The following is a 24,560-nucleotide window of genomic DNA, read 5'->3' as shown; positions in this document are numbered from 1 at the left end:
AAGCCCTTCTGGGTCCCCTGGGCATGCACTCGTGTTGTATGCACTGCAGCCTGTGCTGCCACATCTTCGCTGCTATTTTTAGTGAGATAACTAGATTAAGCTAGAGTGGGTATGTGTAGCTGAGCTGCAGTCACACCGCTGACTGCAGTGTAGACATGGCTTTAGGGTAATTCCCTGGAGAGACATCCAGCTCCCAACCCCAGCTGCTTGGAAAGGTGAGGGTGCTTGGATTTCTATTCAAGTGCTGGCCCTGCTTGGGGGTTCAGACTTTCATGTCTGCCTCTGACTAGAAGATGTCTGATAAATTTGAAGGGCTTCCCACATGTCTGTCTGCTGAAAGACAGAAGGAGCTTTCGCACTCTCTTCTCACGCCTGAGAGAGCCCGTCTACGCTACTGCTTAAGTTGATCTAACTTGTATCACTCAGGGGTGTGAAAAAGTCACCCCCCGATCGACGCAAATTAGATTGACCTAAACGCTGTCTACACCGGTGCTATGTCGGCAGGAGAGCGTTTCCCACTGACCTCGCTTCTGCGTCTTGCTAAGATGGAGTAATTATACCGATGGGCGAGCGCTCTCCCATTGACGTAGTGTGTCTTCACCAGATGTGGTACAGCAGTGCAGCTGTGCCAATGTAGCACTGTAGTGTAGACTTGCCCATAGTCTCCTGACTACTCGGTACCTTCTGCCCTCCTCCTTAGGCTTCCATTTTCCAGGATCTCCTCCCTCTGTGAATAGCTCCAGAGCCCGTCTCTGCTGTTTCTCCTAGCTTTCCCAAACAACAGCAGAATGAAACCGACAAGATTATTGTTAGTTTTACTACTGCCCTTGGGGTTTTGAATAGTAGAAATGAAAACTTGATGGGAGTCAGTTTTCACTCAGCTGCAGCTTGGCATAGCTCTTAGCAGGAGCAGCAGCACAGGTACTGGAGCAATCTCCCTGCTGACTCAGGTAGATATTTCCTCTAGGGTTCAGTTTCGGAAGTCTGAGTATTGGTTCGCATTTGCTACAATTGGGTGCCATAATATTTTAAATTAAAGCTTAAATTTTGAGTAATTGATACTTACTTTCCTCCTATTCACCAGGGAAAGCTGACAACTTGCCATTGGTGAGTAGGCAAGTAGATTATTCTATGCCCTGTCATAGTCGCACAGTCTTTGCTTAAACACATCAGTGCTCCTTGATATCAGCTAAATTGGAGGTTCATTCTGCTAACTCACTACACGCCATAGAACAAAACATACTCAAATTCTCCTTACAGATATTCCTTATGATTTTAAATCTTTTTGCTCTAGTAATACTTTGTCTAAGAACCTCAAAGCATCAAGTTTAATTTTACAGTAACCGTTACCTAGTTTAAATAGTTCAAACAGCCCTTAGCCATCTTCTTTCAGGTGAAATGATCCCCAAAGGAATTTTCATATGGGGATCAATTCAGAGACTATTTTATACAAAAAGCATTAATAATAGGGGCAATTTCTGTAAACCACTCGCTGCTCTTAACAAGATCTGCATTTTAAATACAAAAAATGTCCCCCTCATAAATCAAACGTATTTCCTTCGGCTTAATTCTGCAGTGAAATCATAATCCTGTGTTAGTGGCATCGGTCAGTTGCATTGGAAATTACTGTCTTGTTACAAACACGGAATTAAGATCCACCACAGTATTGGGACCTGATCCTGAGAACTGCTGAGCACCAGCTGTTTCCACTGAAGTCAGCAGGTGTTCTGTGGTTCACAACACTACAGGGCAATGTTTGCATAAAAAAAAACAGGCATTGTAGCCTTTAAACTTTTTTTAAAATGTCAGTGGAATAATTTCTGTTATTAATATTAAATCTAAGTTTCAGAGTTAAAACTAGTTGTGTCTTTTACACCTGTAATTGAAATTGTTTTCCAAGGAAATCTTGGAGATTAATTAATAAAACTTAGATTGTAATACAACTGGTCATGGGAACAAAACTAATAGACCTGAAGGCAACAGGAATCCCTGTAAATCAAATAAAATATTTCCCATTTTTTATTAATATTTCTCTTTAACTGTGAGGAAGGAGTGTCACTTCTAAAGAAAAAGAATATCGGTTTGACAGCTGTTACAGCATCTCTTAGATACTACAATGCTTTCATTTTGGATTAGAGACCCACGTTTTCTAGTTATTTTACTTTTGTATTTCTTCTCTTCTGTAGCTGACAGCTCTTATTTGTGGTTTCATTATCAAGCTGAGGAACTGCCTGCATGATGATGGATTCCTAAGGCAGCTCTACACCATTGGTCTGCTGGCGCAGTTTGAAAGCCTTTTGAGCACATATGGTAAAGTCACTCTACATGGGACATTATTTATGAATTGACAAGTTCAGCTTAATATAGGCCACAGTTGCAAAATGAGAGTGCAGGATTTGGAATAATTTGCAGTTCAGCAACAAAAAAGAATTTTGAACTGAACCATAAAACAAAATTATAGTTTAAATATGTATTCAGCTCCTGAAATAGAAGCTTTTGTATTTCTTTCATTTAAATTATTTCTATTTCATAAAATAAGACTGTGGTTACTTGATCATACTTGTTCTTTTCTGAAGAGAAATGGAATTAAACTCCAACCAAGTTAAGAGGAACTACTTGCAAAAAATACAATTTGCACTTTCTTGAACCTCCTTAAATACATAATAGAAAGAGAGACTGAAGAGGTATTAGGAGTATGACACTATGAATAAATCCAGATCCACTCATACTACTGTGCAGTATGGAATTAATGCTTTTTGAGCTGATGACAAATTGACAGACTATCGTGCTTATGGATATGATCAGCCTCTGAAGCATTTACTAACATTATTTATCAATGGAAAAAGAACATAAAGTATACTTTAAGGTTGTAGCCATGGATGTGTTTTCCATCTTTACCAAGATTCATAAAGCCAGTTAAGACTCCAGTCCTGCAATCAAATCAACGTTTACTTATCGTTGTGTTTGTGGGAGGCTCATTAATGTCAAAGGTTTTTAGCATGGAGGCAAGGGGCTACCCATGTAGATCCAGTTGAAGGATAAGGGTCTCCTACTTCCTTCATAATGCTGGTGAACCCCAATCATATCAAGTATGTATTTGAGACCGGATAAGAGAAAATTGATTATTCATGGAAAGTAATTACTTCAATCCACTTTTCCACTTCTTGATTTAGGTGAAGAGCTGGCAATGCTGGAGGACATGAATTTGGGAATAATGGATTTGAGAAATGTAACCTTTAAAGTAACTCAGGCCACATCAAATGCATCTGCTGACATGCTGCCAGTCATTACAGGAAATCGGTAATAAAAAAAAAAAAATCTAAATAGAGGAGAAGGGGGGCAGTGGGACTAGAAGAAGGGAAGATAAAAATATACTTGAACCTCAAGTGCAAAACAGCCAATATCTGGATATATTTTACAATCCCAGCATTTCAAATAGAATGATTTTGAAGCTGATCTTGATTAATTTTTATTTTACAAACAGCTAAGCTGAAAAGTGCATAACAAGATGACGCCAGAAAGATGACAAACTTGTTATCATGTGTAAATATTAAGTTGTCCTGGCTTTTCATAATCACAAGGGTTTCAAGCATTTTTGAAGTCTCATCCTAAAAAAATCAAAAAATAAAAAGTCTATTTGAATTAACAAAAGGCTGTTTTCCAATATACACTAGGATTTGTTACAGCTTTATTCTGGTGAGAATAGCAAAGCTTTCACACCGCCAGAACAACCCATTGAATCGGACACTTCAACCTGCCATCTAGTCAGTTAGGCCACAGTCCTGCTCCTGGCACAATACCAGCAGATCCTTGCACCCATGCGGAGTCCCATTGAAATCAGCAGGACTCTACACGAATGCAGGGATCTGCCCATAGGGAGCTGGGATCGGGATCGGGGCTTTAGCTAGGGAAGAGCAGGACCCTCGCTGAACTAAATGAGTTTCTTTACAATTTAGTTGAGATTTTAACTGATGTACTTTTAGTCCAATAAGAGAAGAAAAATACAGGATTTTAAACCAATACAAGGGCAAAACAAGATATTGGGGACATTAAATGTAGACATGAACATGTCTTTTCACCTTCAGTTAGACTACAGAAAATGAAGCACCATTTCTAAAACCAAATTGTAATTTTTGTGGTGTTAGCTTTATGTTGAGGGGAAATTGCTGTTTGTGGTGTTCTGCTTCTGTCCACTAAAACCTGCAAATTTGGCCTAAACAATACTCTTTTCCCCTCCATCCAATGTAAGACAGACTGACTTTTTTAATATAATATTTTCATAGGCTCCTTAGCACAGTGGTTGAAAGCTTTTTAAAGTATCATTGTGGTCAGAAAAATAACTGTAAAAATTCTGTATTTGTTCTCCCATTGACCTCTGTATCAAATTGCCCATTTTACAAGTACCCCACCCTCCAACCCATAAATGCCAGTCCTGCAAATTCAATCTGGTGCTTGTAAGTCAAGTGGGTTCTTCTTGCTTCTGTCATCATCAGTAATAAAGATTTTGAAATCAAAGTTACCAGACCGTTGTTGATGTGTGAGGCACACTAAAATCCAGCTTGTTCTCCCAGAGCTGTGTGCACTCTGCAGTACTAAATTAAATGAAAACTAATTTTTGACAGCAAGGTAAACAGATAAAACACAAAAGGTAAACACATCAGGACGTAAGCTGAGTGCTGCAGTTTTTAAATTGCTTTCTTTTCTGACCAGTACGAAGCTTAAAAGCACTAGCATGTCTTTGATACCCTATTAATAATTTGCTGTATGTTCAGCTATTATTCTTTGCAAAAAGAAATGTCACATTTTTAAAAATACAGATCAGTAAGCAAATGTCTTAGTTGTAATATTTTCCGTTTGTTTGTTTGAAGTGATGGATTTAATGTGAGGATTCCTTTGCCAAGCGCCTTGTTTGATTCGTTGCCCCGGGAGATTCAGAGCGGCATGCTACTGAGAGTTCAGCCTGTTCTTTTCAACGTGGGAATCAATGAGCAGCAAACCCTAGCAGAGAGGTACATATCCAATCACAAAAATTCAAGCTTAAACGATGTGAGATAACCTTTTACTCTGCTGGAAATACATTTCTGCGATGATGGAATACCTTGCTTTATTGTCATAAAAGAAAATAAATTCTGGATAAATAAAGGCATGTTTCTCAGTCACATATCTTTGGATCAGTGACTACAGCCTCCTCCTTAGTCCTGCTCATTGCTGTTTTGTACCCCTTTTACCTGTCTCTGGCAAGACAACAGGGCAAAAGTTCTCAGCAAAAGTTTCAGATGGTATTTTCCCAAACCAAATTAACTTGAAATTTCCAAATAAATGGGCTTTTAATATTGAAAGATAGAGAAACCAAGATTTTAAGTATAACTGCTATAGCCTAAGTGTGTGTGTATGCACCTACATATAATTTTATTCCTGGAATAAATCTCTTTAGCTTTTTATGCTGCACTCCTCACTATCTGAGTAGAGGATTGAACTTTCAGGAATTTTACAGGTTGAATCTTTAAGTCACCCTCTCACGCTTAAATGTCAGAAAAAAAAAAAAAGGAATAAAGGTATCTCTGGGCTAATGTTGTGCCCTTTTCTCATCTTTAAAGGTTTGGAGACACCTCGTTACAAGAAATAATTAATATGGAGAGTTTAGTTCGGTTGAATTCCTATTTTGAGCAGTTCAAGGAAGTTTTGCCTGATGATTGTAAGTACTCAGTAACTTATAGCAGATAGATCTAGTATTTTTCATTTAAATAGCTGACTAGTTTGTATCAATTTAATTGTTTAAATGTTGAAACTACTCCAGTATCAATGGCACCAGAGCAGCGATGAAACTATGTGTTGCAATTTCAGAGTTAAATAGCATTATATAAAATGATTTGCAGCTCACTCTGATTGAACTTTTATCCTTCTATGAGTGGTATATTTACTTATAAAATGTATGACTGCTGGGGGAAAATTAGACAAGTGAATATTTTCACAGCTGGTACCATGGCAGAAACTCTGCCTGCTACTATGGTAGTATTCTCCACATGCATGGTGGTCTGTTGTGAGATCAAGACACCACACCCTGGACACACACCATTCCTCCTGTCTTTCCTTTTAAGCTCCTGTGAAATGATAGCATTTGTAGCCAGTGAGGTTGCTTCAAAGAGTGGAGAACCAGTTGCTAGAGCAGGTATGGAGGCTGCAAGTCAAAATTCCACCCCGTATGAGGGCAAACTTCTTGTACATTTTTTCTTATTCTTTTATCTGGAGGCAGGAGTATAAGTATATATGCATGGAACCACAAAATAAGATAGAAGTCAGTTGGCACAACTTTGAAATCACAACCTTTCCTCATATACAAAAACCATTGGGCTCCAAACCACATTTATGGGATTTGCATCAGACACATACACACAAAACAAATACATAAGCATTCGAAAGGCCAGTAACAACGCTAGGGAGATCCCTCCTTCCCCAAACTAAGGCATGTTATCCCCTTCCTCCCTCGCACAGAGGAACATGGGACACTGCCCATCTTTTTAATCACAGTTGGGCCAGATTGCATTCTCAGTTATACTGGATTTATCCTGGTGCAGCTGAGAACAGAATCTGGCCCCCAGTCTCCAAGTTCCCATTAATCCTGTGTAATCACATTCTGTGAAGACTTCACCTACAAAAAGTACATTTGATTTTAATGCGATATTTTGGTGCCACATGTTAAATAATAAAAAATAATTAACTTTCAATGTCCTGTTTTTCTTCTCTCTCTTCATTCTTCTTTATTTTCTTCTCTGTGTGGAGTCATTCAAGTCATTTTTTCTTCCCTCTCCAATTCTGTCCTCTCTGTTTTGTTCACTTCTCTCCCTTGGCTCATTTAATTCTGTCTCCTGCTTTGCTAGCTCTCACTCTCTCTTTCCTGAGCATTCCTTATCCTGCAGTCTGTTTTCCTCCCCCCTGCGAGAGACCAACTAAGCTAGAAAGAACAGAACAAGTCCTGTCATCTTGTCCACCAGTCTTTATCTTCTTCTGATCTTCCCTAGTCTCTTTCTAACACTCACTGCAGCTCCATCTTTTTTTCATTGTTCCTCCCCTTACCTTCAGAGTGTCCTCCTCTCCCACACCTCTCTTGTTTGTGTCCATTGTAGGGCTGGAAGGAGGTATGATACTTTCAGAATTAAAACCCTGGGACACCTCTGTGATAGTGTCTTTAGCATGGTGAAATAGTCATTCAAATGACAAAATTACATCTTATTGTAAAAAGTGGGGTCTGGTGCCATTCTTCCAGCTTCCACCTCAATACCATCATGTACATATTTTCTGCACTAGAAGCTTTCTTACAGTAACTTAGTGTTCTGAGTAAGTTTATCTTGAAACATTGAAAAAGTGTCACTAATATGCAATCTGAGCAAAAGAACAGCTTTGATAGTGTCTATACCCATTTGGCTTTTCTCTTCACTCCAAGTACCATTCATCACACTGGATTTCCTGCCACTGGACTGTTTGCTCTGTGTTTACCAGGAATAAAATCTGCTTGGTATTACAATACATCTTGAACAACTGTTTTGTGATTATATATTAACCAGATACTCTGATTAGTGATGTGAAAAATTGGGAAATTTCAGGTGCCTCAAAAGAAGTTTCTGGGACATCCTATGAAAAGCTGGGGTAAAACCAGATGTATGCTTACAGGAGGGAAGGAAGTGAGGGCAGTTCTCTTTCTGCTTCTGTTCCAAGCACATAGTGGTAGTATTTGAGCAGGGTTACAAGCTGAAACAGGCACTATTCTCCATGAGCCCATGCCCAGATCAGGCAGAGCAAGGAGAGTGTCTAACAATTTCCCCAGCTGGGGTGGGGCTGCAAAGAAGATGGTTGGTATCAGCAACTACATAAGTGCAAAGGACGAGTGGCTATTGGGGAAACTGCTGGTCCTTTGTTCAAGGGAAGGAGTGCGCTGGGAGCTACAAGATCACTTAAATGGAGACTCAGGAGGAGTCAAGCAGGGTAAATGCATCCCAAAAGCAACTTCTCTGCTTTTCTCCTATTGTCAGAAGAAACTTCCTGCAGGACCCTCCAGACTTGTAGGATCTAAGCACCTCAGGATTTCTGAAGCATGAATCTGGTTGGAGAGAGGATATGAAGTGTGTTTCTCTTCCATTTTATCCTCTTGGCCTGTTGAGAAACATTTGGAATGGCAGCCTGTACACCCTCCCCACAGCAGGCAGCCTCTCTGTTTAGGGAGCCAGCAGGGCAGACCATTAGGACTAGCTATTCTCACCGCTTGCTGGTGCCTTGGTACCATCTGGGAGAAGAGACGTGATCCAAAAACTGAATCACATGGTTCACAGCATGTTTATTTTGTCAGATAATAATTCTCTAACAGTATATATCACCTCATTTATCCAGATGCAGCTTTAGGATGTGTACAATGTGTACAATTATGTAATAATTGCTGTACAGGACCTTGATACTTATGTACTAAATGATATATAATGCTTGGATTATGAATAGAGGTGACTATTGAAATTTCCATGGCATTTTGAAGGGCTGTCTGTTTCCTTCAGTAGGAGTCTAATCAAAGACCTTAATTAATTTGAGTTCAGTACTAATAAACAATCCACAGAATGCTGAGTCCTGCAGGGAGAATGCCTCGCTTCACTCAGTAAAGGCTTCTCTGACCAGCTGAGTGAGGCTGACAGGAATCTGAAAGTTTGTGGATACTGTGATGTTGGACATTGAAGGGAGGGCAGAATGTAAAATGAGATTTCCAGAATTCTTGCTATGGCCTCTTGAGGAGGGAAATATGACACTCAACATATAGGATAGTAAACCCATCCTGTTTTTCCTGTGTGATTACTTTGCACTCAGATTCTGATTTCCCAGAGTCTGAAATTCTGTGAATATATATATGCAGTTTAGTTTAGCTTTAAATGAAGCTTTAATTTGGGTTGTTAGTAGTGCTAAGTATTTCAGAGTTACAAAGCTCTGATGAGTTGAAGAGAACATGGCTGAGGTTCTAGCTGGTACATGTAACAGTTCAGCTCGGCCCTGAGAAGTTATAGTTGTGTAACCAATGGCCACTAACGAATAGGAGTTGTTTTTATTTTGTAGGCCTACCTCGATCTCGTAGTCAGACGTGCCTGCCTGAACTGTTAAGGTTTCTGGGACAGAACGTACATGCAAGAAAAAATAAGAATGTTGATATTCTTTGGCAAGCTGCTGAGGTATTTATCATTCTGATTATTGCCACGCTCTGATCGTCTTTTTTTGTACATGTACAGTATATACGCCCCTTTCTGCTTTCAAGTTTATTTTTGTAACCTATATTTCCAAATTTCCCAGTTGTCTTGCAAGTAGATTTTTAAGTGGCCCCTACCTCAAGTCTCTAAGGTCGGAAAGGAAAGTATCCACTTTTAAATCCAATAAATTCTTCACACAGATGTTAGAGGGTGTTTTGGTGGAAGGGTTGGAAGATGTCTTTCCACATGGACTCTTGCACCATTCTCCTCTGGCCTATAGAATAATAGAGACCAGTCTGACAAGCAGATGTCAGAAATCACTAGATTAAAAATGTAAAACACTATCTAAAAGCTCTGTCCAAAATTAAAGACAAATCTTATTACCATCTTGGTGAAATGTCTTTCCAAAATAATTTTTTCGCACAACACCAGTAACTAAAGGTACAGTGGTTCCATCACGCTGCCTCTAATACTAAGACTTTTGACATCAAAGATCTAAAGTGTGAGCTGATGCAAAATGCAATTTGTATTACAAGGGGGCTTGGGGAGAGGGAAAATAAGTGTGTTCTCTTAGCCAGAGTGTTTCCCACAAAGAAGAAATGATGAATTGTATATCCCACTTCTAGATATGCCGGAGACTAAACGGTGTTCGATTTACAAGTTGTAAAAGTGCCAAGGACAGGACAGCCATGTCTGTGACCCTAGAGCAGTGTTTGATCCTGCAGCATGAACATGGAATGGCTCCTCAGGTCTTCACCCAGGCACTGGAGTGCATGAGGAGGTAAGAGTTGGACTGCTCACTAGTCACTTATTCCTAATTCAGGATCCATGTAAACTGCAGATGAGTGGTTATCTCTTTTTGGGAAAGGATCAGTTCCATCAAAAAATAAAGTAAAGTAAACCCCACAGGCTATAGGTGGCTGTCAGACCATCTCTCTTTCAATCTTAAATTCCTTGACCTGTGCAAAGTAAAATTGATTATTGCCAAATTTGCACAAGGTGCTCTTTAAGGGGCAAGAAACCATTTGTAACCTTAGTTTTCGACAATGTATTGGAAGTGTTCAGAGAAGCACATAAGAGAGACCTTTCAAACAGACTGTCGGTGCTGAGCTACCAGTTGAGCATAGAAGACTAATGCCCACTTGAAAGTCACAATGATTGTGACATTCCCTTGGCTCCCATTATGGTGCTATCTTTTTAATTTAGTTTTTGATCAGGAGGTTTTCTCAGAGATGACCTCTCTGTTCTTTCTTATGTGAAAGGTACGCATCTGCAGGTTGCACTGGTTTGCTATGCTTACTCCTTAGCAGTGAAACAGTTTGCTCACTAGGCAAATTGTCATTATGAGTGTTTCATGATACAGCAACCAAACCCCATCAAAACCTGTCAGTGTTCTGTTGTCATATCAATTTAACAATGTTCTGTATTCTGAAGCAGCAGACATGTTTGCCGAGTTAAATACTAAAAAAAAAAATATTTGTTTATTGTTGTTCAATGCCTTGTTTCAAGCACTGCTGGAAAACTCCGTATTTCACATACCAAAAGAAAGGATAAGAAATCCAGTTTTAGTCTCTATTAATGTAGTTCAACAATGCTGTTGAGTCCTGCTTTTGACATTCACTCTTACTGAACGTACTGTACTGTGTGTCTTCTCACCAGATTCTCTAAAGTGTTCAATTCTCTTATCCTTTCTGTATGTTTTTGCTATTTGACCCTTTCTTAATCTTCAATTGCCTACAAGAAAATACTTTACATGATAGCAGCTACAGCCTCTTACTCTGGTAAATTTTGTTTTTTAAATGATCTCACTCCTAGATTTGGTTGGTTGCCTGTAGTCTTTCTTTTTCTCACTTAGTTAATTGCTTTGTGATACTGGACTCATTCATGCTATGTATGAAACCTGTGCATTTAGAGACAAGTTATCCCTTGATGTTAGAAGTTGAGGTATCTTGACACAGCACCTTAAGTAGTAAAAAAGTTACGAAGTACTATATGGCAGAAATTCTGTACACAATAGCAAACAAAAGGCCAATAAAGCCAGACACCTCCAGATCTGAAGTCTGACTGTCATCCAAGGTATTTGGATCTAATCTCCGTCAGCAGTATAATTCCTTTTTAGTGTAGCTAAATTGGATCTTTTCAGTGGTACTAACCGTCATTAAAGGATAACATGGAGGGAAATGGATCTGTTTTTAAAGTAAAATTTTGCAGTTAGTCTTAGGTCACATTCAAGTGCCAGATTAGTGAAGAACTTTCCTCCTCCATTTCTCTCTTTCCTTTGTAGAGTTATTCTCACTATCAACAGTCCACTTTGTCAAATGAAACACATACTATTAGGCATAATCTAGTATGTTCCAAATGCAGAATTTTTTTGCTCTTTAGGAGTGTCTGCATGAGCCTGGGATAAGTCTAACTGACCTGGATGCCAGTGGTATTCAGTTTTATATTACATGAGTTGATAAAGAGGTGACTTGCTATGGCCTGGTCTTCCCTAGAAAATTGTCAACTTAATTTTGTTGCTCAGAGAAGTGAAAAATCCACATCCATGAGTGGTGTAGTTAAACTGACCTAATCCCCAGTATAGGCAGCGCTAAATCGATAGAAGAATTTTTCTGTCAACCTAGCCTACTGCCTCTCGGGGCAGTGGATTACCTAGGCCGACAGGAGAACCCCTCCTGTCAGTGTAGGTAGCGTTTACGCTAAGTGCCACAGTGGCGCAACTGCAGTGGTGCAGCCATGCCGCTGTAGCATTTCAAGTGTAGACAAGCTCTACATCTCCTGTGCTTTCGTTCTTTCTTTTTCTTTTCCCTTTCCCATCCTTCTCTTCATTTTCCGTTCTCTGGTTTTCAACCTTGATGTACGTCTTCCTGTCACTTTCAGTGCTTCTTCTTCCCTCCTTCCTTCTTCTTTACCCTCATGTTGTTTTCTCTCTCTCTCCTTCCCCATATTCTGTTTCTTTTCCTCTCATTCCAAGATCAAAAAGCTTTGCCTTCTCCCTCACCCAACCCATTCAGTCTAATCTCTCTCTCTAACACTGATCACATTTTCCATTCAGTTCTAGCTCTCGGTTCACTGCCTCCCCTACTCCCACCCAAATCCATTTACATTCCCTTCATCCACTCCCCAGCATTCTCCCTCCATTTATTTTGCCCACAATACATATTGATTCCCACCCACTTATCCCAAATATGTTCACCTTTTCGTACCCTAACTTCACATATACACTCCTCCTCAGTCCACCACCATTCTTCACCAGCAGCAGGCCAGGCAGGGCAAGTTGCTTTGGGCATGTTTCTATGCCTGCTCTCTTTCCAAGGGTTGGGCGGAGACAGAGATATTCCTCTGTCCACCTCATTCCTGCTTACCTGAGGGACCTCCAGGAAGTTTCTAGCTGCCAAAGAGAGTTGATGTTGCTCAGCACCTTGCACAGAGGCACTTGTTACTCACAAGATTAGGCTCCAAAATTGCAGGTGTTTGTGGCTTTGCGCATTGAAAAGGACAGTAGTAAGAACAGAATAGTGATCCAAAATGAAGAGCTGGGCTGAGAAACCTCAGCTAACCTGGACAGGTGTTCTCTGCTGTTGGCCCTCTTTGCTCAAAAACAGTCTGGGCAGTGAGGATCCATTCTGAGACGATTATTCTGAGATCTGGGGATTCCCCCACTGCCCATGTCCGCAGTTGCATAAATCAAACACTGCCCAAATGTGTGTTTTGAAAAGCATTTTGAGAACAAGTAGAATTCATTTTGAAGCACAATATCTGGTCTGTTGCATTGTAACAGACAGATCAGAGGCTGTTGAATTAGTTCACTGCAACTCACATTGAAGCATGTTTGAAAGGGTCAAATACTACAATGGTTATTCATGTTCAGGTTGCTTTTCGAAGCTCCATTTCTTTGCAGCATGTGGAAGCATGGCAGGGCAGCATGGAATATTGCTTGGCCAATTGAGAGAATGAACATGGAAAACCATTCTTGTTCAACCTACATGTATTTCTTTTCAGTAGACTACAGTATTTATTTTTCTCTTTTTATTCTCTTTCTCTCTCCTTTTATCTGTAATTGTGGTGATTTTTTTGGCATTACTCCACTCTTCCTTTACTCCATGTTTTGATTTTGTTGTGGCTTCTTCCATGTTTTTCATTTCACTACTTGGTCACCTTGTTTTCCCATCTCTTTTGATACATTTGTTGCATGTCTGCCTTCCTTTCTGTTTTATTTTCCCATCTCCCAAACTTCTTCCTTTTCACAGCATTGGAACACGGGAGGTAGTCACCCAGAAGAACTTGAGTGGCTTGGTGCCCATCCGAGATTTCGGGCTAGACCCCAGCCTCCTCTACTCTTTTCCTTTACTAGCTCTGAGCCCCAATTTACTGATTGTGTGGCTGTTTCTGAGCGTAGCATACCTGGTGGCCCGATTACGTTGCAAATGAAGACAAGCTTAAAAAAAAAACAAAAATAGATAAAAGTGCTTAAATATGTATTGCCACCTGATACCTGCTGGACAAAGGAATGTGTCATAGCAATGTCTGCCAAGAATTATTATTATGCCTTACAATTTTACGTTTATATTGTACTAAACTGTAAATATACATCAAATTATTTTATCAAGAGGAATTGTATTGAAAGTTTAAACCACTGTTATGCTTTCAGTGCTTGTAACATAGTCTGAAGTTGGCTGTTACCTCGTTACTTTAGCTGGCCTGAAGATCAGTTTCTCTTACCAAATATTTCTCTTACATTCAGATCTAAGAGTCTCTCTCATATATACAGTTTTGTGTTACTTGTTTCATGTATTCCAGAGAAAGGAACTCTGTCTGAAAAGAATTTGTATCTTTTTGTATAATCTTTAAGTGTATGCTAACCTTGCCTTTCATTTTTATGAGATATGAAGAGAAAAATTTAAAATAAATAGGTGGGGTTTATAACAGATGTAACTAGATAAACAAATCTGACACTTTCTACTTCCATTTCAAAGCATAATCGTTAAATTACAGTAGTAAATAGTTTGCAGAACCCATAGTCTTGTTCCTTTCTCATGTTTAAACTATTTCAATAGCATATACTGTACCCGCTCAAAAAAAACCCCTTGAATTGCAGTGTACTGCATGCAATATTATTCCATTATGTTTACAGGTATACATTTTTGTAGCCTATTTAAGTGAATGACTCTCAGAAAAGGAGAGTATGTAGTAAAAATAGACTGATAGTGATTCATTGTCTATTTATTCCTTCTTGGGGAAAGATGCTCCATTTTTAAATTATAAAAAAGAGAATTCTGAATCAGGATAATAACTTATAAATTAATTATGTTGACATTTAATATACCAGGCAAGAAAAGAGGTATATTAGTTAGCTCCCTTAGCATGGTTTCACTGAACTACAAAGCCAAAGCATTTGGGTTTTGTGCAGTGACAATAGACAAAATATTATTGTTATTTCTGTTCTTAAATATTTGCTATGTGCACAGATATTATGGTTATGGGAGCCACATAAGGACCTAGGTAGGTAAATAGATGACAGTGAGTTAATATGTAATTTCTATCATTATTATAATTAGCTCAAATAGGCAAATAGCAGCATTCAGAAAGCCTAGATAGCTGTAACTGTTATATTCATTTTGATGTTTTTTAGAAGCATTTCTGACCAGTAATAATGCAAGATGAAAAAGCAGCTATGTAATTTTGAGGTTAGAATAGACTCTTAAATTCGGGAAATGTTTAATTTCCTGTTATAAATAAATCAGAAAGTACATGGCTATATTTTCTTTGTCTTCACCAAATCAGATTGTACAATACAATGTCTCCTGATTTCCATCCCCTCCCTCACCCCAGATACCCTCTTACCTTTTTTTTAAAAAAAAAAGGTGAATCTATTTAAATTTATATTTCATTTTTATAAAAAAAAAAATAAAAATGGAGTGAGTTTGGGAAAGCTTATTGCTGATGAAATTGAAACCATGGCATGCCAGCAATGGAAAATACAAAGCTGATTGGTGGCAGGTATAAATTACTCTGCCACTGCATCTCAGTCCTGATCTTCACACACTTCTGATTCCAGCCTTACTTGTCCCCTGAACAGCCTGCCTTTTGTGCCAAATTCTGTGTTTTTATTATGTGAATAAGTATCCAGTACGGACAAAGGCCTTGATCCAGCAAAATGCTAAGCACACTAGCCCAATCTAACAAGTATGTGCTTAACTTTGAACATGACTAGTCCCATAGAAGTCAGTGGGAATATTCATGTGCTTAAAATTAAGCATGTTTAAATGCTTTGCTGGACTGGGACCAACATGCTCATCATCTTGCAAGATTGAACTCTAATTTAAGAAGCTGATTAGTCTCACTTTGGGTGAACCCTAGGCCTACTTAATTCAATTTCATTTCTTTGGGCCTAGATTTCATCCTTTGTGACCTAGCCTATATTTAAACTCAGGTCTCCAGAGCTGAAAAGCTTAGTGCATGCTGCCAACATGCCTCGACCAGAAGAAATTAATTCTTCACAAAAACTATCACATAATTAAGTTAAGATTCTGGTTCTTCACTACAGTCTCAGTCTTGCACAGTGCCAAGTTCCTGAACTCCCAATATACTCAGCGGATGCTCAGTTGAGGAAGCTCAGCACTTCATAGGACTACTTGACACCTTGCTCGATCTGAACCCTTGCGAAGGATCTCTAATGAGGAGATGGCTGTTATGTCATATCAATGACAGTGTAATAAACATAAGTGCCATTAGTTGAGATGTATTAAGCAGCACAAGATCTCCATTCTTTGCATTTTAGAACACCTTTTAGTAACTTTGGGTGTTGGCATGAAGGAGCAATACTGTACCTTTATAATTAAGCTGGTTACCTTTGGGCAGGAGGTTTCACATTCATTTAATTAAATGTTGACAGGTACTAGGGTTAAGGTGCGATATATTTTAATTAATTTAAGGCAAACATAACCCCTACATTTAAGGTAAAAATAACAATTATTGTTATGCCTTTGTGGTCACATATCAAAATATATTTTAGATCATATTTAAGATTATATTGAAGGTAAGACTAAAGCTAATAAAATTAAGGAAGCTTGATGCCAGTTGGTGTAGTATCTGATACCAACTCATTCAGTTGTGTCTAGGAATCTCAGTGGTGAAATAAGGATTTATGTTCACTATTAGGTCACGTAAGAAAAAGTGACTCGTGAATTAATATTTCTGGTCACCATTGTTTCCAGTCAAACAGTAAGCCACGTCCTCAGCTGGTATAAACTGACATAGTTCCATTGAAGTTGATGGTATATAGCAGCTAAAAAATCTGGCACAGAAGATATGTGATAGCACATTATATCTTGTCTTCACATTCACAGGAGGGGAAAAAAGCCCTTGCAGCACCATCACTATGACTCACTTCAGACGTGCAATAACTAGTCATGATGGGATGAATTCTGAACAGTGCTAAACTTACCATTGAATACCCTAACTTTCTGGTTTGTGTCCCGTGCTACTGTCCCTTTGTGACATTACCCAGGGTACAATCTGGACTGTTGAACAGCTTAATTCTCTAGCCTGGGGTGTCTTTTATCCTTCTTTGCTGTCAGAACATCCACTCCTGGCCTGCTCACCCAGCCTTCAGTATTCAAAATCACTCCCAGATAAATTACATGAGCACTCTGACCAGTCATTCATGAATTACATATAGGGCGACACCCACAAATTCTTAGTCCCAACCTTGTTCCTCCAGAAATGTGCATCTTGTACTGCTCAGTAGCCTTCTGTACAAGCTCATAGGAAGTCTCTCATTTCATCAAAGGAAAATGATAATGTACCAGCCTTGTTATCCCAAATGGAGCTTCGCACACACACTAATCCAAACACACTGGTTAAGATAAAACAATAAGATAAGTTTATTAACTACAGAAAGATAGTTTTTAAGTGATTACAAGTGATGATGCATAAAAGTCAGGATTGGTTACAAAATAAAATAAGAGTAAAATGCAAGCTAATGCCTAACTTAAGAAGCTAAGTGAACTTAAAAGCAAAAGGTTTTGTCTCACCATACGCTGCAGTAAATTTCACAGGCTGGGTCTCCTTTCAACCTGAGACGCTGCCCCCTTAGTTCAGTTCTTTGAGAGTGGTTGATGTAAGGAGGAGAGAGGTAAATGGGAGGCCACAGTCTTTCATTCTTATACCACCCTCCCCTCTTTGAGGATTGCCCCCAGCTGGAGTGCAGGTGACAGGTAGTCTCTTGTGGACATGAGATCTGACTCGTCCCTGTGATGGAATGTAAATTTCTTATTCACACCTTCCCATTGCTGAAGAATGGCTGCTTAAGCAGGTGATAGCTCTTTAACACCTGGCTGGGGTGTCAGTGTGTCTGTCTCTGAAAAACTTTTTTGGGCCTGCTTTTCTTAACCTTGGAACATGTATAACAATGCTATACAGCCAAGTCGTATAACTTCACATACAATGTTGATACACACATTTTACCAGGACAATAATGATCAGCAAACAATAATGTTCAGCAGAGTATGAGTTTTCAACTGATTTCACAAGGCATGCTTTGTATAAAATGTATCCTAGTCTTATAAAAGTGGTGAACATAATAATATAGACCATTGCACAATTAAACTTAATGTTTTAATTACAATTAAAAAAAATTGTCCAAGAAAAGGAGAGAAAATGAAAGCAAATCCTTTATGGAAGTGTATTTTAATGGCTCCTTTGAAGCAATTCAAGTCCATGACATGAAAAGATATTCAAGACATTTTCACAATATATCTCACTCACTTAATTGGCTGTAACAACTTTTGCTGTATTTTGTACACACACAAAGTAATGGTGTAATGTACATATTGGGATCCATACTATAAAAAATAGTTACTTCACATTTGTAGTAGGCAATCCTCAAACTTTAAATAGAGTGGCTTTAGGAGATAAACTTAAGAATACTAAATGCATTTAAAATAGTCAAGAAATAATAAAATTACAACGAATTTAATTAATCAAAATCAAACAAGCCCAGCAATGAGCATAAGCCAATGTTGGAAGAAGCTTTTTAAAGGTAAACAAAACCCAAAGCAACCTTTTAAATTAAGTCACTATGGTTTATCTGGGGTATGTTACATGCTGCTTTTCATCTGTCTTTAAAACAGGAATAATATAGCATTTCAGCCATAAGATGGTGGTATGTACATTTTGCCATCAAGCTAGAGCATTAAATCATTATCGTTATCCATTTTTACCTTCTGTAGTAGAGAGAAAAGAAAACATTCTCATGAGAATCTAAGTTAACTTATAACCTACATTTTTTTAAAAAGTGCTTCCTCTTTGTAAGTCTGTTTTTGGAAAACAAGGATTTTACATACAATGAAAGGGACTTTGCAGTAGATTTCAGAACCATTATATAGAAGCCTTATCGCTGGGGTAGCTTTCATTATAGCACAGAGCCTCCTCATGGTATGGAGCAACTGCATAGCAACATTAGGATTGCAATCTAAACTCTGAACAGTTTTGTGTGATGACAGTACATGGAGCCAATCTTTTTTTGCACCCATACAAAGCTGCTGTTTCAGGATTTAGATTCTGCTAGTACAGTTTGTTAATTTTCAAATTAATTTATGCATGCAAAGTTATCTGAAAAGTCATTATTTTTGTATTTACTCTTTAAGTAAGCTTTGATAATACTGGCATACAGGGGACAATAAAATTATTTAAAAAATTCTGTTCAGAGATCAGCAGTTTTTCTTTTTCAACTTAATTTACTAACAAATTAGCAGAACTGTATTTCAGCAGTTTTTTTTTATTCCATGTGCAATGAAATGGCATTTAGACTTCACAGTAAAAGTACCCTGAAATACATGAAACCATCTCAAATATAAAAGGTTTGTTCCATTAGATACACTGCTGCTTTTTAGAAATGCAAAACTAGCAATTAAACATAGCATGTGTCCATTCTATGTGCTTCTTAATAGCATTGTTTAATGATCCACCATTTTTAATATTTGCAATGGCAAATGATCCAAACATCCATTGAAACTAATCAACTTTTTTTAATGCTATGAAATAACCAGTTCATTTCATCTTAGTTTAAGTCTTTTATTTATTTATTTTCCTTTTTACTGCTGTCATTTTTTTGTGCTTGTTTTTTTCCCCAGTGAGGGTTGTCGAAGAGAAAATACAATGAAGAATGTTGGATGTCGCAAGTATGCATTTAATTCCCTGCAACTGAAGGCTTTCCCAAAGCATTACAGGCCTCCAGAAGGAACTTATGGAAAAGTTGAAACATAAGCATATTGTGTCCTGTAATTAGCTGTTCCATTAAAACACGGGGATACACTCTAGTTTAATATATGAATTTGTCATCAAGACCAGATAACCAATTTTTGTACATTTCACTAGGTTATATTGAGCATGTTACTTTATTGAATTGGAATCTATGAAGATTATTCTGACACCTTAGTTTGAGATTAGCTTGATGACTCTCTGCCCATTTAAATAGCCTTCAGTGTATGTAAAATGCACAAATACTGGAGAACTGAATAATTACCTAAATGGAAATAGCTTGGTACCTCCAGGATGGTCAAGGACTTTATGAATGGCGTTTAGGCAGGTGTTTCACATAACATCTTTTTATACTGAGTTGACTTGAGATTAAGCTTTTCATAATACTTTTTAAAACTGAGAATAAAACCTCAATGTTGTAAATAGTAAATTAATTGGACCCTGGGCAGTCTGATGAGCGTAGAATGAATTATTACAATCAAGCAACAACGGTTTAATTTTTAAAAAAGAATGTCAGCACAATAAAAGTCAGGAGCTTAAAATGTTTTACTGTGTATATATAATGCTGTCTTTCATACATGGAGTTAGTAATGTACAAGGCCAGATACTGACATGAAGTCCTATCCTGCTCCAACTTAATCCAAAGTTCCCATTGACTTTACTAGGATCAGGATTGGACCCATAATCACCTTATTTGATTTCAGAAACTTTTTAAATTTTTCGAACACTTATGTGATTGCATTTGATTAGTGGTGAGTGCTAACAAACAATATTGTAAAATTCAAATACAGTTTTATCCCCCCATTACTTATAGTAACTTATAGTATAACAGGCAAGTCAGTACATTTCATGGTATTGTGTATTAAGTAACACATTTTTCCATGGCTTTTTATATCACTTCAGGTCAATCATGTTAGTATCTGAAATTTTTTGGATGATATTTTCCATACCTGCTAACTCAACAATGCTCTGTAAATGCCCACCACTGCCCAATCATTCCATAACAAACAATTGTTTCTGTTTAGCATTACATTTCGCCCAGCTGAGCTCTGTCAGAATAATGTGCAGGGATTATGATTATCATAACATATATTTCTGGTGAATCTAGCAATGTCCTATTTTGATACAAAGTAACTGTTAATGTGTTAAAATCTCATACTTATTCCATCTCATGACTAAGGTGACCAGATAAGCATCCGATAAGAAATGTTCAACAGATCTCCTTGAAAATAGTCTCTGTAAAGGGTATGCATTCTAAAAAATGAATGTAAACATTAATTTCCAGATTTGATCAGGATTAATCTTCCCTAGCCACATTTAGCCCAATATACAATAGTCAAGTCCTCCTTCCCCCTTGGATTCTAAGGAAGTAGGCTTTAGAATGGGAAATACGGTCAGTTTATTCAGAATAGAATAGCAACAGCCAGGTATGTATGTGGCAGTTCCTTATTTCTTTCTCTGTCTTCCTGGTGTTTGTCTGTGTTCTCGCTGCTCTATCAATCATGTTCATTCTGCTCCCATATACATTTGGGGGTTTTAAGTACCGTGGTTTTCACATTTTGCTTTTTGCAGTTCAACATTTAACAGTGTGTCACACATGCCAGTTAGACTGTTTTGCTGAACTAGCTTTTTATTATTATTTCAGCCTTACTAAGATAACAAAATGGTGAATATTGTGTAAGATATGCATATGTCTAGAAGTCTGTAAAAAGTATTAATTCTGCCCCTGTTTTGAATAATTAATTTATGACTATAGCAGAAACAATCCTTGGGAACTCCACTGGCTCTGTTCACCCCAAATGAAACAACCTGTGTTTGTTTTTTGACAATGTGTAAAACAAATGCATGTAAAAAAAAAAATTTTCAGTAAGGGTCCTTTGGATTTATATTATTCCATTCATTCTGTTAAACCTGCAATCCCTATTCCATTATTAAATGCCACATTTCTTTTTATGTAATCTGTACTCTGTAGAACTCAGAGTTTCTCACTGGTGACATTTAGTTGATCAGTTTATTTCACATATTTTTCAATCATGTAGTTAAACATATATATAAAATCTTACATTGTTACACAGGAACTCTGTGCTCAATTTTGGAGGAGGAATAATGCAAGAGAGTTATTACAATTACTAGAGCTGTTCACTAGTATTATGGAGTCCTTAATAATTAAATTCACTCTAAATTATAGTGACCTTTATTTATTTTGTATACACACCAAATCTAAATGAATTCCTAAACTCTTTATGTGCATGCTTTTTGCTCACCTTTTTAAAGCAGTGGAACACCAAACTTAAGTACTGCATTATTTTGTGGAGAATATTCTAATTTCTATATACTTCATGTAAAGCATCATTGTTCAGCTAATATTTTATATATACAACATTGCTATTACATGCACATAAATAGGCTTTCTTAAAGGGCATATTGAACAGTAAGATTTTGAGCAGTTCATCTAAAAAGAAAAACTGTCAAACTTTAACTAAACATATAGGAACCTTCACATGAGAGTTTAAGCTTTTCTGTTGCACAGGAAAGACATTAAGGATTATTGTAAAATGAAGTTCTGCCTAATGTTCTTTTTGAATACATTTTTTAAATTATAAAACATACTAAGGTTAAAAAAATGTTGCCAGGTATGTTCTGTGTATGTTCTGTGAAAGCACCCACAGCACAGTTGCCTTTCGTTTCATTTATATATGTAAAGTTATTGTATAATACAATACTGTTTTGTCCCAACACCGTTGTATTTGCCAGGCTTTGTGCACTGAAATATTTTTATTTATTTGGTTTTGGGCAGTATTAATATATCATAAACATATGGTTAGTGTTTTATATATTCCTAGTTCATCCAATCCATGTATGCTGTAAATGTGCTCGTCTTTAGGATGAAAAACAATAAAAAACTGACAAGAATATTGAGATGGTGACTTGTTTTTAAATGCATCAGTTTAAGATAAATTAAATCAATACTTTCAAGGACTTTGGCTCCAAACTTGACCTATCTGATAACATTTATCTAATGGGGAAGGCACTGGATCTTTTATGGATATGTTTTACACATTTATATGAATAAAATGGAGCTATTTATTTTTTAGATCTTGCTAAAACACTGTGTACACCATAGAAGAATAGCTGTCAGTGTAGTTAAACCAGACACAAATTTGGTCCAATATTCTGGGTAGACTCCACAGTGACATTTAGCAACAAGCTAAATGAGGTGGTTTATGCCACCGAATCTCCACAGTTTCTCTAATAACTTCCCAATCCATCCTCACTCTGCTTGCTGCTTCCCTTCTATTATATAATCTCTTCTCTTCTTGTTCCTGCTTCCACTGCAGCCAGCTCGGCTCTGGAACAACTTTACCTATTTGATCCCTCCCTGTTTCCTCTGCTACTTCCCTGCCCTGAATAGACTGGCATTAATTGTCTACATAGTACAAACATTCTGCTTGCAAGTCCCTTTCCTCACCATCCACATGAATTAGATCTTGAGGGGAACAGGGTCCCTTTTGAGTGCGTGAACTTCATTTTGGTTTCAGTTGCAATAAATTCTGCATGAATTAAGCAAAAGCTTTTCATGTTCACTGCATTATTTTTTGCTTTGTCTCTGAGTGTTTGAAGAATGGCAAACGCAATTGTATTTGTTTTTGGAAAGATTATTTTTCTACACGCAATAGAAGGACAACAGTAGCAGAAAACAACCAAACAATGTTCAGCGTCATCCAAAATGGAGAAAGAAAACATAATTGCCAAATGTAAAAAATCCTGATTGGTGGAAGGCTAAAAAATCATTAGTAGGCTTCTAACTAGATACAATAAAATAGTATTTATCTGTGTCCTTTTTAACACGATTTTTTGAATCTGTATAAAAATACCATTTTGGATCTGATGTGGACCCACAGAAACAAGGATACCCTGGGCTTGACATCACTGCTGAGTTAACTCTAGTTATAACTCGAGTGTTGCCTCTAACTTGAGACCCCGCCACACGCACAAACCTTAACTCAAGTGCAGTGGGGCTTTTAACTCAAGTTGGCTGGCCTGAGAGTAGATACATGCTACAGTCTGAGTCAGCACCACTCATCGGCTGCTGACACAATCACTTTGCGCAGCGTGGAGTCAGCGTGCCCTTGCGCTCACTTGAGTTAACTCTGCAGCGAAGACAAGCCCACAGAGTTCACACTTCCACCCCAAGCTTCTTATCTTGCTGTGCTTAGGCAAATGGGCTCTGATATGGCTTCAGATGTTGTGCAGCATAAATTGCAAAATGGTCCCTAAGCATAAGAGGATTAGTTACAGATGAAGATGGAACTTTAACACTCAAGTCCTTTATTTTATGGGATGAAGTTTAATCTTGACTATTTGTGCTGGAGTTTTGTTGTTGAGTTTTCTGCTTTTAAAAAATATATCCCATGTACAACTGAATAAGAAAACCTGTAAGACACAAGAGCTGCCATGTTCTGGTTGGATGTAATTCATCCCTGTGCAGACCGACAGCACAAGACTGATGCCCCACTTAAGCCCTCAAGCTACGGCTTAAATGGGAGCTAAGTGGTTCTTATGCCTTATGCAGGCCCTCAAATGGTAGAGAATTTCACCCATTGCACGTTATCTTTCTGCACATTAATGCAAATTCTTAGCACACAGTCCCATCAAAACAACAGCATAAATGTTATTTATGGAACTGGATTATGCAAACAGAGAAAAAATTAGGTATAACATATTGTACAGTATGCATTAAACTTGCTACAAAAGTGTATTAATGGTGCAATTGTTTTATTGATTGGAATTTGTGTAATGAAACTACACCACTGTTTGATGTAGTTATGCTCTTTCAAAGAATCCCAGAGACAGTAGTTCAGATTTAATACACAGTCCTTCAAGATCAAATACATAAGTATCTCATTCATTTTGGTAAAATTTTGACTTATTCCTTGTACCCAGGTGTTTTAATGGATGGGGGTGAGGGGGAAACCTGATCTCATCAAAGACTAACTTTTTTTTTTTTTTTTTTTTTTTAAAGTAAGAAATTGTAGAGCCAAATGTTGCCTCTTTGCAGCCCCATGTATGCTTTTCCATGTG

At 37.8% G+C, this 24,560-nt stretch overlaps 1 protein-coding gene across 8 annotated transcripts in view; it reads left to right on the top strand.

Annotated features, from left to right (window-relative positions):
* INPP4A (inositol polyphosphate-4-phosphatase type I A) overlaps positions 1 to 19,484 on the top strand; it is a 75,489-nt gene extending 56,005 nt beyond the window's left edge. For 6 of the 8 annotated variants that reach the window (XM_065402284.1, XM_065402263.1, XM_065402230.1 and 3 more), the window contains 7 exons: positions 2,187 to 2,310; positions 3,174 to 3,300; positions 4,869 to 5,009; positions 5,598 to 5,695; positions 9,088 to 9,200; positions 9,842 to 9,996; positions 19,352 to 19,484. In XM_065402284.1, coding sequence (XP_065258356.1) covers positions 2,187 to 2,310; positions 3,174 to 3,300; positions 4,869 to 5,009; positions 5,598 to 5,695; positions 9,088 to 9,200; positions 9,842 to 9,996; positions 19,352 to 19,484 — 891 coding nt within the window. Of the gene's footprint in view, positions 1 to 2,186; positions 2,311 to 3,173; positions 3,301 to 4,868; positions 5,010 to 5,597; positions 5,696 to 9,087; positions 9,201 to 9,841; positions 9,997 to 13,465; positions 13,647 to 19,351 lie in introns of those variants that run through there. The other 2 variants (XM_065402253.1, XM_065402246.1) reach the window with 1 other exon arrangement.
* Positions 19,485 to 24,560: the final 5,076 nt, after the last annotated feature.

Source organism: Emys orbicularis, chromosome 1, assembly GCF_028017835.1.
Source record: "Emys orbicularis isolate rEmyOrb1 chromosome 1, rEmyOrb1.hap1, whole genome shotgun sequence".
In the NCBI taxonomy this organism is placed as follows: Eukaryota; Metazoa; Chordata; order Testudines; family Emydidae; genus Emys; species Emys orbicularis.
The sequence above is the reverse complement of the archived record's forward strand: the minus strand, read 5'-3'. Positions and strand labels throughout refer to the sequence as shown.